Below are 16,810 nucleotides of genomic sequence, written 5' to 3'. Positions count from 1 at the left end.
ATGTAATAACACAAGTCCTGCACTTTTTGCAAGACTGGCACTTATTTAAAAGAGGCTCAGATTGCCATGAATGTGTGAGAGGCCATGAAAGTCACACTAGAACTGGTTGTCCAGAGTTCAAATCCCTACTCAGCCATGAAGCTCACTGGGTGACCTTGGGGACAGGCACAGTGTCGTAGCCTAAACCATCTCACAGGTTTTTTGTGAGGCAAAGATGGCGAACCATGTGTGCTGCTTGAGCTCCTTGGAGGAAAGGCAGGATATATAACTTAAAGTGAAACAAACAAGTATATGAATCTGTATCACATCATCACTGATCTGCTGCTACAAATGTTGGCTCATTGCTCACCATTCCCCATGTTGGGGAACAAAGCAGCCTGCAGTTGTTTCGCTAGGATGGGAGGAGGTTGTAACTTCAGGGCACTTCCTTTTGCAGGTGCAACAGGAGGGAGAAGAAGAGGTAGAATGGGAGGAAGCAGCTCCCTAGACTGCCCACTACTGCTGTGCCGCCGCCACTAAAGTACCTCCTGGGATAGTTGCAACTTCTTCCCTAGTTCTCCCAACAGGAGGAGTGGGGAGGAGCAGAGGAAAGCAAAGAAGCAGCCAGAGAGTGCCTGCTGCATTTCACAGCATTGTATTCACTGGTATCCTGTAGATGCACAAACTTTTTTTTTAAAAAAAGAGCTAAATGTGTTCACAACACATTTAAATTTCTCTTGAATATAAGTCTGTCTTGGGTTTAAAAACATTTGAGAATGTCATTTGTGGCACATTTTATGTTTGCATTTTGATCACTCAGCATCACTGTACACAACTAGGCTAAAAGCCTTGTCTGTACCAGAAAAACTTTGGAATTGCTTTGCCTTTGACATCACCTTTCTTATTTTTAAAGTACTATGAGAATTGAGAGCTGTAGCTCTGTTTAGAAGTCTCCTCCAAGCTGATTCTTATTAGTACTAAAAGAACAAAAGGGGTTTTCTTTTTCATTCTCCATGGGTGTTTTCCTGCCTTGATGCTTTCTAATGTGCCTGGAGAACTTAAAAGAAAAACCTGTCCAATCCTAATTCAAAGCTTAGACTCTTTGTTCTAACACAAAGGACAGAGTTTGTCCCCAGCTCTTGGGCCGCATTTTTAAAAAAAAATCCCGTGCTTCCTTTTAGGCTGCCAAGCAAAACCTCACCTATTATCATCAGTAACTTTACTTGTTAGGTAGCTGTTGATAATATAAAACTCCTGAAAATAGCAGAATTCCCCTGCATCTGTCTCTAGTCCATGGCAATTGAAGGAGCTTTTTAGGTGACAGGCAGTATGCTATTTTGACACCTTTAGTTCCTGGAAGCTGGCAACAATGTGAATAAACCAAATAGGAAATCTTATTTCATGTCAGAGAGCTACAAACGCAGCCCAGGTGTTTGAGTGTGCCCTTGGAAATGTCTCTCTGGCAAGTCTGTTCCAAAATGCTTGAAGAGTAAGGCAAGGAGAAGAGCACTCTTCCCTTCCCTGGTTTCTCCCCAGCCCCCTAACAGACAGCTAACTTCAGACATCTGTCTTCAGCTAGAAAAAGCACCTTGATGATTAATTGTTGAATAACATACTGTGTGCAGTTGGAACAGGGTGTCCATACAGATATTCTACAAAGCAAACAATTGTTCCCAATTTGAGGCAAGCTAATTTTATTTGAGCAGTACATTTGGAGAAGGGGAGGTATCTGCCTAAAACTCTACGTGTGTGACCAAGTAGAATTGCCAAAAGGCATCTTCACCGTGGCATAAGATGCATGGTGTCCCTGCATTTCATAGTTGGCGTTTTCCTTTTATGATATATTTAGATTGGTCTCAATGCTTGCATTATGGGGCAAAGGGTAGAAGATGTTAAGTAAATCCACAAGCCTCAGAATCCCTCAACAACTCCCACTGTGTTGGATAATTTGTGTTCCCCGTAACTTTGTAAATAGAGCAGTGTGGGTGGGTGGGGGCCCCCTTCCATTTAAGCTCTGATTTATCCAAATGTTTTAAGTATTTGCCATATTAAACCATAAATGCAATTGAGTAGTGGTAAGCACAAAGTGATCACGTTCTTCAAACAACAACCACCCTATATTTTCTTACAGCCTTATTTTTACCAGCTTCTTCAGTGCACAGATAGGGTTTTTCCATGCTATTTCTGAGAGCTCCTTTATAAATTCAGTTTGTTTAAAAGGCAAGTACTATTGTTATGGGTGTTTGCAGGAGTTCCCTAAGGAGGTGTGGATGGGATGATCACCCACCCACCCACCCACCCACCCCGAACAACAGAGAAAAGCTCTACAAGTTCTGGCCACTGTGTGATTACAAGGTTTGGGCACCAGATCTACTGAAGTTGGTAAACATGGTCTCTGAGTAACTTGTTTCCAGGCTGGTTGTCTCCATAGTTTCTCACTGGGTGAAACTGCTGTTCATATATTAGGAGAACTGGCATCCAGATGACAGACTTTCTACGGCAACAGAAACCCTCAGTTCTTTCATTTCCTCCTGCTGTTAATTTTCCACAGCTTAACGCTTCAATTTAGGGCCCCATCCATACTTTAGTTGGATTTGAAATCCCGTGATTTCAAGTCACAGGTTGGAGAGGATTTTTGTGTGTGTCCCTCCTCTTTCCCTGAGAAAACCCGCTGTTTACTGCTGAATCAGAGCAAACATCAATCCACAGAAAACCTGATTGATGTTTGCTCCAATTCAGCAGTAAACAGCAGGTTTTTCTAGGGAAAGTGGCGGGGGGGGGGAATCCCCTCTCAGATCCATGACTTATTTCCCCTCCCCCTTGGAGTGATCAGGGTTTAATGGTGCTGTCCTGCTAGTTAAAGAAAAGTGCCCCTTACATTCTGCTCTTCAAAATGTGTAAAGGGATAAGAGATTCATGTGCTGAGTACATGTAGGTGTGGTTAATAAATTATATATGATATATAGATATATAATTTATTAATAAAGCATAGACATTTATTGTAAATAAAAGATGGCCATACCATTTATCATTTAGATCAGGCTTCCTCAACCGCTGCCCTCCAGATGTTTTTGGCCTACAACTCCCATGATCCCTAACTAGCAGGACCAGTGGTCAGGGGTGATGGGAATTGTAGTCTCAAAGCATCTGGAGGGCCGTGGTTGAGGAAGTGTGGTTTAGATAGCAATATCTGAATATTCTGCAATTTTATAAACATGGAATACTTCTTATTATATGCAAATTATTTGGAGTGTGTTAGATTGTGAATATATAAAAGGTTAAATATTTTCATTCCAAATTAATTAGTATACAGTAGCTGTTACTTTTTTCATACTCATCACTAATATGTTTTATAAGTTTGGTCTTCTTTCTCACACACTTGTTCTAATCTAACTCTCTTTTTATTCATTATATATGTAATATACAGTGATTCATCTGATGCAAAAGCTACGAGAGAATGTGTTTGTGATCTGTAAAATATTTCTTGTCTTCTTCCACCCTTACCAAAGAACTTTTCATGGCATTCTATGACTGGTGCTGTTTGTATGAATAAGTGTGCCTTGCTTTGTGTGGCTGAATTTCTTTCTGATACCAGAACTCTCATTTTTATCCAGTTCTTATGAATATGAGTTACAAAAATCTCAGGGTAAGAAATAATCAAATAAAAATCACTCTATTTTTTACAGTTGTGTTACCTATTTAGGGCTATCATGCATATTATACCTATGCCATGTGTCAATTGTGTGGTTCTTTCTAACAAATCAATTGAGTCCCAGCCACCTTTTATCCATAATGTGGTATGTCTGTGAACCAGTAGCAGGAAACACAGACCTCAGACAGCTAATGGAAAGAGGGGTTTTAACGGCTGTTTATCCAGATTTTTAGGGGGTGGTGAATTGTGCCTTAACGATCAGTCTAGACTGGATGTGCATAGCAGGGAAAGCACAGCTACCAAATAAATTTATTATTATAATTAAAAAAAAACCTGATGAGTTGTCATGGGTTAGGGCAGAGGGAGAGTCATGCTATGCATCACTGATGTTGGAGACAACATCCAGGACTACTAAGCCATGTTTTGTCAAGCAGAATACAGTGGTACCTCAGGTTACATACGCTTCAGGTTACATACGCTTCAGGTTACAGACTCCGCTAACCCAGAAATAGTGCTTCAGGTTAAGAACTTTGCTTCAGGATGAGAACAGAAATCATGTTCCTGCGGCGCGGCGGCAGCAGGAGGCCCCATTAGCTAAAGTGTTGCTTCAGGTTAAGTACAGTTTCAGGTTAAGAACGGACCTCTGGAACGAATTAAGTACTTAACCCGAGGTACCACTGTATGCCAATGAGAGGCAATATTGCATTTAAGCAAGTTGAAAATGTGGTATTTCTCTTTGCAGAGATGAATGAAATATCTGCCCCCCCCCCCTGTCTCTCTCTCACACACACTCCCTCTAACAACAGAGATGCTAAAGGATGTTTGTCCCCAAGACTCAGTTCAAAACTGCAACCAGATCATATTCTGCCAATTTTATTTATGTATGATCAAGTAGATAGAGGTGGGTTTCAGTAAGGAAATGGACAAAGTCCTGTTTGGCTGTGTAGCTCACTGTAGTTACTTTGAAAAAGACATATATATTTTTAACCAGCGGGAAGAATAAAAGGTGGTTATTAGACCACACTGTTGAACCACATTACAGTCAGCCCCAGCCTGTATTGCCAATGGTTCGAGCTGATGGGAGTTTTCATCCAACATCATCTGGAGGACCACAGGTTCCCAATTCCTATTATAACTGGTCCTCAGCCTTTAGGTTAGATGAAAAAGAAAAACCATGTGCCTCATACATGCACAAATATAGGCCAAACAGAAAGAGCATCAATGGAAGTTAGCAGGCCAGCAAACCTCATGCAGTATGTGTGTTCAGTCAGGGCACGGTGACAGCTAATTTTCTCAGTGCTTCCTGCTGTGAAGAACAGCTCAAGGACTCTCTTGAGCTTCTATTCTCGAGGGTTTGGCTTCAGACAGTCTCAGAACCTCATTATCCCTCAGTTTTATTTAAATACCATTATTGAATTATTGATATCCAGTAAGTGTAGAAAGCATCTCTTCCAGTGTTCAGTGTCCCACAGAAAAGGGCGGGGGGGGGGGAGCCAGCCCTTCCTTTCATTTAGAAAACAAAACAAAAAACATCTTAGAACATATTTGCAGAATGTGAGTTGTTACTTATAAACATCAGAAAAAAAATCCAACTGTTAATGTTAATTGACACACCTCTGGGACATTATGTAAAGTGAATTTAAGGAATAAAACCCCATGGACACAGTGGATTGCAGAGATCTGCAGCCTTATACAAAAGTCATTGCAGGGATTTAAGATAAACTGTTTGTAATATTAAAGTGTGCCTGATGAATTTTTCCAGAATTAGAAGTCATTTCCAGCTTAAATGCAACATACAGGTTATGGGTCTTTTAAGAAGAGGGTTATTGTTTGGTTTGGGCTAAGAAATTATCAATCAGAACCAATAAGATTTTCCCCTTCTGGCCATGAAATACTAGGTTACGTGCTGTGGCTGCTTAATGTTTAAAACAGAGTGCAGAGATAGTTAGCAACCATATTTAACCAAGTTCTATGAGAGATTAAGGGACAACAAGATATTACAGCACTGGCCTGGCTTGCACATGACACCAAGCCACAGTTTAACAAACCACAAATCAAGACTGAATTGGCCACAGATGCTTTTCTTCTTGATTTCAGGGGTGTTTAAAGGAAATATTTTAATCAGGTTTAATGGCAAGCATGAAAATAAAATGCAGGAGAAAGTGGTTGGCAGTTTTGGAACAGGACATATTTGTGTGTGTACAAAACACTTCCAAAGGCACAGCTGCACGTATTTGATCCTGCATGGAACATAAGAGTGATTAATTTGTAAAATCTGTGAGAGAGGGGCTTAAGAAATATTTGCATGCGTCAAAGATTTTTCTTCAGTTTGTCTACTTTTTCTGGTGTGGTCTGTACAATTTAATACTGTATGTGTCAAGTAAAAGGATTTTTGTTTTGTTTTTTGTTTTGTTTTTTTGTTTTAAACCAAGACCAAAAAAGAAACTCTTTTTCTTTAGCTTCCATCATCTGGCAGATGAGTTCTAGGCTGAAGCAAAACAAATGTTTGTCTTAATTATCCTCTGCAAGATCTAAAAATAGCAGATGAAGAATTGCTGTAGAAGTCTTGGAAGAAAATGTTGACACTGAAGAGTTTAGTTTCTATTTAAAGAAGTTTGTCTCCGCTAGTATCACACCTACTTATTAACATCTTGTTTCTTCATTTTAAACTAAAGCAAAGTATACGTCTAACATGCAGAAGCAACACTAAGCTGTCCATCAAGTCTATAGAAAGTAGGAGTTGGGAGTACAACCTGTCCTATCAAGTCTTTACTGCTCATTACAAAAATATCCTCCCACTTATTTTCTGTCAACTCCTTTTGCTGATACGGCTCATCCAAAAGTATATTTTAAACTTTTATCTGGGATGGTGGGAAGGGGAGGTCACCGGTAATTTAGTCGAACTGGCCTTATGCCAAGCCATAGGGTATACCTATATAACACTAAGCAGAACAGGTTTCATGACAATGTGAAATCAAAGTAGCTGCCATCATTCTGTTACATTTTCTATCAGGCTAGGAAGGTGCCAGGTTAACCCTGAAGACATAGCTTGAGCACCACTCTTAGTTAGCATAGAGATCACAGGAAATATCATTTCCACAGTAAGCACTATAACTACTTCGTTGCTTGACAACACAAATAGGTTTGACCATTGCATGGTCAGGTTGCTAAGACCGAGTGAATGCCTGGATTACTGTACAGGTAGTGAATCATCCTTCTAAGAGCATGCTTTGAGTGGATGGGGTCATGGGTAGAACAGAGTTATTTCATATGTGCTCTTCATTCTAAAAGTTGAAAAAATTGTCAATTTCAAGCTGAAATGTCACTTTGTACCAAAATGGCACCAGTCTCATGGAGAAAAAACAAATAGGAGTGTGCTCTGAGTCAGAGGCGTAGCTAGGGGGAGCAGTGGCTGCCACGAGTGACACGGTGGCTCGGGCACCTGCAGGCTCACAGTGAGGGGCTAGCGCCTGCCTGCCATCTCTCCCTCAGCTGCCCTACAGTGATTCCCAACTGCTGTGAAAATAGAATGATCATGTAAATTACAGCAAAATAGTATGAGGGCCTAACGTAGTTCCATCCTGTTAGTGGGTGTGGTGATACAATTTAAAATGCTAGTGGTGTGTGGGGATGGGCGGCTGAATGCTGAATAATCCCCTTGCAACTGCTTTTCTCCAGTTGGACTTGCTTTCAGTACTGGAGCCCACTCTTGAGAGGAGCGTGGGTGAGTTTAGCACATCTTGCCTGGTCTCCCACTTTTTGTATTCCAAATTATACCTCCATCCCTTGCTTTGCACTTCCTTGGTGCTAAGGATGGAGGAATATCTCAGTTTCACATTTTTCCGATCTTCAGATCTCCAAATTTCTGCATTCGTTTGTGATTTTCTTTTCTTTCAAAAAGTCCTCATGAAATGTGAACAGAACTGAATTTCCCTCTCTATCCCAGCTTGCAGCAGATCTGCTTATAGAGACACTGATCTATGGCCATTGCATGTCATTTCGATTGTTGTCATATAGCTCTATCTCATTGCTCCCTCTTCTCTAATCAAACTGGTTAAAAAGAATCAGTTTAACAACTGGTGTTGTGATTACCATCCTATGCTAGGGTGCTGTGCTGTGTGCTACTTCTTTACGTTCTTTCTTAGTTTTTTCCAGAAATCTAGAAATCCAACTCAATCTGTCCCATTAAAGAATACTAACATCTCGTTTCTGCTGACATGAGCAAAGCCTTGCTGAGAGGCGGGCAGGGTTTTTTTGATGAGTTTTATGGGTATCTGATACATAGCATTTCTTTGAAGCCTCAATGACCTGAAGATACTGGTGCTGAACACAACTGATTTTGAGAGCCAATCGGCCATGTCAGAAAATGAAAGGCTGATTAAAATCAAATGTTGCCTTTAAACTGAGCTCCCTTACATAAGCAAATTGTCGACAAATGACATCATGCTACTATAGAAATACTAACTCCTGTGCTTCATACTCTCTCACCCTCTCTCTTGCTCTCATTCATTTTAAAAACTTAATCATGAGTGCCTTGTAAAGTGACAGCAAAATTCCACCCCTAAAAAAAAATGCAGTACAGCATGAACAACTATTTACTGTTCAGAAGAATTTTTTTTGCTAGCTCAGCAAAAAGTATAACTGGTATCACAAAATACACAATGTTGTTAGATTGGGCTAAATCAGAGGTACCCAAAGTTATGTACTATCTAAAGCATACAGTGTGTTTTGCGTAAGGAATAGTTTGTCTCTGTGAACACTTCTGCACATATTATCTTATACAAATTCAGCCCCTTCCTGAAATCCCTTAATTGGTGGCTACCCACTGGCAGACCCAGGCTTGAGATTTGTCTACCCCAGACAAGTCATTAGGAATAAATGAAGGAGAAACCTCGTGGTTATTCTAGAGTGAGATAAGCCATGAGTGCAGGTTCACACATAATGCTAAACTAGACAATGGTTTTAGCTAGCACAGTGACCATGATTTTTGCTCTGGGATTTTACATATCTGCTTCCTTACTCTAAGTAATATGAGAACTTAGTTTGTGATGAAGGCATTTCAATTATTGGGGGGGGGGTTCATAGCTTTTGAGGCTTAAAAAGTTATATTTGTTTTTTAATTTTCCCTCAGTCAATCCAGTGGAAGAAGGAGATCATCTGCATAAAACGGAAAAGCAGTATTTCTTTCAACCTGACCAATGATCATCAGTTGTGTAGAAAAAAGCAGAAAAGTTTTCACTGACTATGGAGTTTGGTGGGCAAGGCTGAGAGGGACCATGCTAAGGACTGCCTGAACGTGCCAGCTGCGGACGGAAGAGGTGGATGCAAAGAGGCACATTGAGCACTTGGAATGTTTTCTGTCAGGTAGCATCAAGGAGGGAGAGGCCACCCCAGCCTCAGGACGTGCAGCGTGAGACATAAGGACCATCTCAGGTAAGGCCTTCCGTGTTTCATCTGCAGCATTCACTTGTTTCATTTCCTGTGAATGCTTATGTAGATTTAGTGCTTTTGACAGAGCAGAATAAATGCTGAGGCTAAATAAAGGGTTACCATTATTTAGGGTTCCACCTTGTGTACTGGCCTACTTAGTATACTCTAAAGAAAGAAAGGGAGACTCAAAAGGCTGAGACTTCTGCTATTCCTGGACTTTTTCAGTGCAGGTGGAATCCCGTGATGAAAAAGACCCAGGTTTTTGCTGCTCTACAGTTTTTCACCCAATTTGCATGCCTTTTCCTGCTGGGGAGGTCTACCCCAGGAGGCTTGAAACCAGTTCTGAAACACCTCCATGTTCTGTGATCAGCTGTCATCCTTCACAATCCTGGCAGCATTTGTACCACACAGAGTTGGCCGCCATTTCATAATGTTCTGCTTAACCTATTCCATGGATAAGGTTAGGTAGAAGAACTTACTACTGATGTTAACTATCTGTTCTTTCCAACCAAATTTATTGTGTGTACAGGAGTGTACCTGTCATGAGCCCTACGGAGACCTCTTGGCATGACTAATCAGAAAGAGAGGAGAAATAGGATAAGAGGATAAACTTGTTGTTTGGGAGAGGCCCGAGTAGTCTTATCAGAAGACACCCCCACCCCAGTGGTGCCAGATATTCCAACAGAAGATGGAGGTGCATCCACTACCCTCCCTCATGAACCGATGACAGTCTTGTATTTTAGTATCTGGTTACCATTAAATTCCTGTAAGGTGCACAGGGGATTTCATAAATGCAGAATAGGTGCTAAAATATATCCTCAGTACCACCCACCCCTTCAGGGACATTTTTCTTGCCCTAGGTATCCCAAGACTAGAAGTAACCCATGCAAAATGAAAAATAGCCAAAAGAAATGGGCTTAGGACTAAATTTTAGTTGAGAGAGGTGTTCAGCACTCTCCATTCTTCTTTATTTTTAATTGCCCTTCAATCCTGACCTCTGCTTTATGGGAATTTGGTGTGGCCTGTATTCTAACACACTGGTTGTGCTGTCGTCTCATGCAGTTAGACTGGTATAAGTGAACGACAGGATAAATTAACTCTGGTTTTTATCTTGAACAATTCTGGACTGGTAGCTTTCTGTCTCTATTTAAAAAGCATTATCAACATGTTTGATTAGGAGAGTGTCTAGGATTGCAGTTGCATTCCCCTTGTCATCACAAGTATGAATCACAGTTTCAAGTCAACCCTTTCCTGTTGTTTTATTGCTTTTGTAGTTGCTTTGGTTATCTTATATTTTTGCTATATTTGTTTTATACTGTTGTAAGTGGACTTAAGTTGGCATATTATTATATATAAAATGGAATATAATTTTTATTGTAAATCAAAATACTATATGTATATTCCTATCTGTAGAAAATTGATAAATGTGATTGAAAACCTGGAAAGATTTTGAAGGTGCTGCTTCTTGCAATAATTACCTTTAGTTGCCTGTCTTTTTCTTGCTGGTGATGATTTCCCTCTCCAAAAAGCTTGAGTTGTGCAATATGAACTCAGTATATATTTTATTGGGATTTTGCAGCTTAAGCCTGTTATTTAGCTTTAGGATAGGGTTTATGGCTTTTAGTTGTAAGTGAAGTCTTTTTCTATTAGCACATTTGCCTCCTCCCCACCCCGCTATGACTGCTGCTTATAATGTCATTGTTCACCTTTTCCTTTTCTTACAGCCTTTGACATGAAGAAAGATATAGATGCCTTAATAGCAGAGGAAAGGGCAGAAATCATTGCTAAGTATGAGAAGGTAAGAACCTTGCTTTCTTCCCACTTAATATGCTACCAACCAAAGATTTCTTTTGCCTTAACTGTCTACAGAACACAGGAACGTGCAGTAAGTCAACCAGATTCAGAAAATAGCAATATGGGATATTCAATTTTCCCTTGATCAATGCCATCCATCTTTAAATCATCCTTATTATTTGGTTTTTCATACATTTTGGAGGGATGAAGGGACCATGGGGTCCTAGCAAGTGAGGGATTAATTGGCCCCAGTATATTGACTATATACTATGCAGCTTGTTTTCGCTGTGCCCTCTGGTTCTGCAGCTAGACATGTATTTCCCCAACATTCTGCAGAAAGCAGAAACTTCAGTAAAGGGTTCAGGGTCTCAAAACACAATGATAAGGAAAGCTATAAGTGCTACATTTTCATTTCCCATCCTTAGTCCTTCTTGTCCATAATGTATAATCTTTTAAATGGTCCCCTCCAGTTTCATGCTGAGCCACAGGCAAAGAACAGTGATACTGCAGTCATTGTAGAAGTGAGGCACTTGCAACCAAAAACAACGTATTTGTGCCCAGTGCATATCATAGGCAAGACAGCTGCCATTGTACAAATATTAGTTCATACCCACCCAACAATTTGCTGCCCTGCTTTACGCTTACAGCTTATAAAAGACACAAAATCAACCCATGGCTAGTCTTGGGTGAGTAAAAATGACGTAAGAACAGATGGCATCATAAATTTTCTCCATTTCTTCTCAAAATGATATCACCTGTTAGTCACCATAGTGTAAACTATTGTGCAACCTTCTTTACAGGGAAGGCAGGAAGGAGCTCAGATTGATCCATGGGAAGATGCTGACTTCACTCTCTACAAAGTCACTGACAGATTTGGGTTTTTGCAGTAAGTTCCCCTTTTCTTGTGCTCTTCATTTTGCTGAAACTAGTGCTGAAGGCCGAAGTTGCATCCCTTTCACTGTCCTTGTTGGGTCCTCCACCACTGTACCTTAGCCAAGTGCCTTTACTAGTACTTTTGTCCACTTGTGCAAGTCAGAAGCAGAGAGGAAATTACTTTCTGATGCTTATGAAAACTCCTGCCATGATAAGGAACAGCTAAGCTATGAGAGGGCTTGGTCCTTGGAAATCAATATTTGTGTTTCCTTTATACGGGCAGATTATATACTTAGGATGTAAACAGTTTCTGAAAAGCATGGAAATGCAGCAGTGTTTCAGCTTTCTACAGCTGCCCTTTAGAGGGATTCAAGTGTTCAGAGTGGGTAGCATTTTAACCCCTCTTTTTTGCCACCTCTATTATGCTGGTTTATGCAAATTTATAGCTTTTTGTTTTATATATTGTATCCATCTGTGAACAGGAGCCCAAGAGAGATCTCCCTTCTGACACTGTTTCCACATTTTCTGGGGCCAGGCATCATTGATCAAATGTGAAATAAAGAAATGGTCAAGTTAATAAGAACCTCCATAGCCAAGTAGTAGACCAGTAAGCTGCTATGGGTAGTCTCCACCTAATGCATCCCATCAGTGCAAGAATTTTCACCTACACAGTGGAACTTCCTCCCTTCTTCACTCATACACACCCTGTAGCCTCTCCAAATCTGCTGTGGAGGGTTGGAGGAGCCCCTATAACAGATTTTTGGACAGTAAAGGGAGAGAAGAGCGGTGAAATGTTCCATTGCAAAAGCAGAAATCCTTTACACTGGTGGAATGAGTCACTTAGTGCTACTTTATATACAATCCTATGTCCGTGTCCCCCCCCCCCATCATTTGAAGCATACCGTCAGACCTCCTTTCTGTACAGGATCACTTTGCTTGTACACTTCTTGCATTATGCATTGGTTCATTTAGAATTTTTCATCTTTCAGTGAGCATGAGCTACCAACCCGCAGTGCTCTGGAGGAGAAGGTAGGAACTGGGAGCTTTTCTTTCTCTGGAGTAATTGGGGGGAGGTGGCAGCTGCTGCTGCTGTGTTTGTTTTTCAGTAGCAAGTGATGAAAGACACTGCAATTATTAACATAAGAATCTTAGCTCTCTGGATAAATAATAATAGCTCTTCATCCCAACGTAAACACGCTTGCTTGGAAGCAAGTCCTGCTGATTTCAATTAGACTTCCAGATGACTGTGTTTAGGCCTTAGTCAGCTATGAAGATAATGGAACTTCATCACAAGGAAGGTTTGATTATATTTCCTCTGTAGAGTCTAAAATGCAGCACCAAAGCTTCACATGCAAAACTGGGAGGCTGCTTGCTGCAGCTTAGCTTGACCTGAAGAAGAATGGTCAGCTGCTGAATTCTTGTAAATTTTGCTGGCAATAATTAGAAGGATGGTTGGGCATTATGGATAAATTAGAGACAAGAAAGTGTGGCACTGTAGTCATTAGATCTGCAAACCTAATTGATTGAGGGAGTCTAAGCACCCCACTCTGTGTTCTTCCTGTCATTTTTAGGGTCAAGTCCATCATCCATCAAATCATTCAGTATCTTGCTTGTGGGTCACATGTGCTGTTGCAGTTGAATGAAAGAGCATTTGCCATGCTCAGAGTAGGTTTATGCAACCCTAGCTGTACAGCATTGTGTTAAGCCATATCATACGTTGTACAGTTTGGATGAGATTCAAGATAATAATACTGAAGGAATAGCACAGGAATGCCTAACCTCAAGCTCTCTAGATCCTGTTGGACTCCAGCTCCCATCCTTTTCAGCCAACATGGCCAATATTCAAGGATGATGGGAGTTGTAGTCCAGTAATATCTGGAGAACTAATGGTTTTCTACCCCTAAAGTAGCATATGAGCTAAAAATTTATTTGGAACCTACTAATTTCTAGCATAAGGAATGAATGCAGTTGGGGAAATTCCTTCTTGTCTGTTTAAAGCTAAAATATTTAAATCTAATGTCTTACATGTACCATATGACTCTATATTCTGATGGCTTGGATTTCTAGCTCTCCCTCCTTTCTTGCTCACACAAATTGGAAACAAACCCTCTAAACTACACTTTCAAAATTCTGTTCCAGCAAAAACTTCAGGAGATTGAACGAGTGGACAAATGGCTGAAGATGTTAAGAAAATGGGGAAAATACAGAAACAGTGAAAAGGTGTGGAATTATAACACATTTTAGTAGCATTATTCTAGCCTTTATTTTAAGAAAATGGAAGACTGAAGAGTGTACTGTGTCCTTTCTTTTCACAATTGTGGTGCCAAAAACTGAGTAGGCCATTGAAGGCTTTGTTTCTGTCCTCTGGCCACTTTCAGCTATGTGAATGAGAAATGTGTGTAAATTTTTCAAGAAGATTGTTTGGGCCTCTGAGTACAGCAGTACTTTATCCCAGTTGCCGAGTCTGACTGTTCAGTAACATTCTGTGGTGAATAATGCTCTGTCATACTCAGACTAAAGAATAAGAATAAGCAAAAGGAGACTCTCAAATTGAATTGGAATTTATTAGCAAATTTGGCATTGTGGAATTAGGACTCTGCACATTCTGGGAATGGCTAGCTCACTACAGAAAGAAGCATACTAGACCCAACAGAGCAATTACGGAATGGTGGAGTGTTCGTTTTGTGTCATTCACCCTACATATGAAATCTCAAATGCTTAGTGCCACAACTGTCCCATTGTAATTAGCGTTCGGTTGCATTTTAATAATGGTCTTTTCTGTGTTTTTAGCTTGTTCTATTTTATCTGTGTAAGTCTCCTTGACTAGGGAAAAAGCAGGATATAAATATAATAATAATTGTAAAAATGGATCATTTAGTCAACACTGCCTAAGGCTTAAAAAAGTCCACCAGCCTTAAAGCATCTTGTCATGCTGGAAAAGGAGCCCAAATATCAGTGCTCCTAGTCAGAGTTGTTCAACAACGTGCACTAGTTTTGCTTGAATTGCAGGTTTCAGAGAAAAGGATGGGAGAGAGAGGCCTGGATTATGATCAGTGGCATTTGGCAAGCAGAGTTGGTTGTACTGTAATTTTAAGAGTGTATGGCCCCTAATCCAAATGAAGGAAAGTTAAAATGCTTCCTTCTTGTAAGCACCTTCTTCTGAGAAGTAGGTGAGCAGCTCTGGAATACCATGTAAAATTATTCAGCTCCCAGAGGTTGGCTTGTTTCAATTTGACTTCTACATTTTCACCAAATGGTCTCAAAGCATTTATCAACAATAAGATAGCAATAAAAAAACGGAATAAAAAAACATATACGAACATAATAAAATATCCAGAGCAAATCCTTTCAGTTGCCTTTGGAAATCCTTCCTTATTTCAAAACGTTAAGAGTCAGAGAAAAACACGAAGGGAAAGAGGGAATTGCTTTCTCAGGGTGGATTATTGTTTCCTAAAACAGTTTGTTTCAAAGTGAAATGGCTGCCCTTCTGTGATTAGCGATTCTCAGGGCACTGAGGCATTTTACAACTTTGATTTTAAGTGGATGAGAACTTCAGATAGATAAACTAGAGGCAGTTTGTTCATTATAATTTTATCTTGTTGGGCACTTGCTCCCTGCAATGCTCTGAAATGAAATATTGGCAGAGAAGTAGTGCTGAAAGCTATTTACTCTACATGCTGTTGGGTTTGCACTAATTAAAAATCTAACTTTTAGAACCATAGCAAAAATCTGCTCCGTTCTCTGTAGATTTCTTAATTGTACAAGAAAATGCAGTTACTACTGATCTCTGAAGCAATGTGGAAAGGAATTTAACTAGCCTGGGATGGCCTGGAATCCTGGGTATCATATAGTTTTTTGTACTGCCATTGTACCCTGATTTAATGATCTACTGGTATTTATTGTGGCTTAATCTTTCCTCTGCTCATAGAATATCCCCCCCCATACCTTTCATTTTCTTTTTCTCATTAAATCAGTACATTCCAGTCCAGTTAGGAATACTGTAGTATTCAGATATCACACTGTATAAACATGGAATTTTGTAGTGAGCATGGAATATGGTACCCTAAAAATCTATCTGTTTGAAAAATGTATAGCTTTTATGCATACACAAATAAGCATGTTAATATCTGAACAAGTTCTGGTGAAATCATAGAAGCTGGGTGGTGTGGAATGGGGAGAATAGGATTTCACTGAGCAGTTGGTAAAGGCTTCAGTGCCTTGCATAGTTCCTCTTTTTCCTGTTCAGAAGTAAAAATAATTATGTAAAAAGAGGTACAGTGGTACCTCAGATTACATACGCTTCAGGTTACATACTCCGCTAACCCAGAAATAGTGCTTCAGGTTAAGAACTTTGCTTCAGGATGAGAACAGAAATCATGGTCCGGTGGTGCAGTGGCAGCAGGAGGCCCCATTAGCTAAAGTGGTGCTTCAGGTTAAGAACAGTTTCAGGTTAAGAAAGGACCTCCGGAACGAATTAAGTACTTAACCCAAGGTACCACTGTAATTGTATTATTCTATACATGTCTCAAAGTGCTTCTGTTCCTGATGCAGAATTTGTATTACGTTGCTGCTACATTGTGTGTGTTTGCGCGCACACATTTGTGTATTCAGGTGCCTTATTAAAACAATCATGATTCAACAAAGAATATAAGTGAAACTTAATGCACTAGTGCTAGTCATAACAGCACCCATTTATTTCTATGACTGTACTGCAGAGTCCTTCCCACCGCTGGTCTATAATGAAAGAGCCAATGCTGGGGGTTTTTGTTTAAAGGTCTGGCCTTCTCTAGAATGCCTTATTCGTCTTATTATTCCCTAGAGAATTTGAGGGGAGTGAAATGGAGAGGAGGAATAAGTAAAAAAAAATGTTTTGCTGAATTGAAAGTCACTTGTTTCAAGATTCTTGGAGCTTCTTGAGCAAAAATTAAATAGATCACTGCCATTATATATATGTACACACACGGGCAGGATTCAACTAAGTTGTTGCACTAGTTGAAGTCAGCACGACGAGTCCCGCTAGTGCAGTGGGACTTCCTCCCCTCTGCTTCCCCCAAGGGATATCTGACTGGGACATTTCGTTTC

General features: G+C 40.2%; 1 protein-coding gene across 2 annotated transcripts in view; it reads left to right on the top strand.

The window, feature by feature from the left end:
* Window positions 1–16,810, top strand: part of LOC309374374 (uncharacterized protein) — a 102,163-nt gene that overhangs the window by 62,147 nt on the left and 23,206 nt on the right. For both annotated transcript variants that reach the window (XM_081919206.1, XM_081919205.1), the window contains exons 2-6: window positions 8,763–9,064; window positions 10,786–10,859; window positions 11,656–11,741; window positions 12,718–12,757; window positions 13,868–13,948. In XM_081919206.1, coding sequence (XP_081775332.1) covers window positions 10,794–10,859; window positions 11,656–11,741; window positions 12,718–12,757; window positions 13,868–13,948 — 273 coding nt within the window. In that variant the 5' untranslated portion in view covers window positions 8,763–9,064; window positions 10,786–10,793. The remainder of the gene's footprint in view (window positions 1–8,762; window positions 9,065–10,785; window positions 10,860–11,655; window positions 11,742–12,717; window positions 12,758–13,867; window positions 13,949–16,810) is intronic.

Source organism: Podarcis melisellensis, assembly GCF_964234715.1.
Source record: "Podarcis melisellensis genome assembly, chromosome: 1".
Taxonomy (NCBI): Eukaryota; Metazoa; Chordata; class Lepidosauria; order Squamata; family Lacertidae; genus Podarcis; species Podarcis melisellensis.
This window is presented reverse-complemented; position numbering and strand designations above follow the sequence as displayed.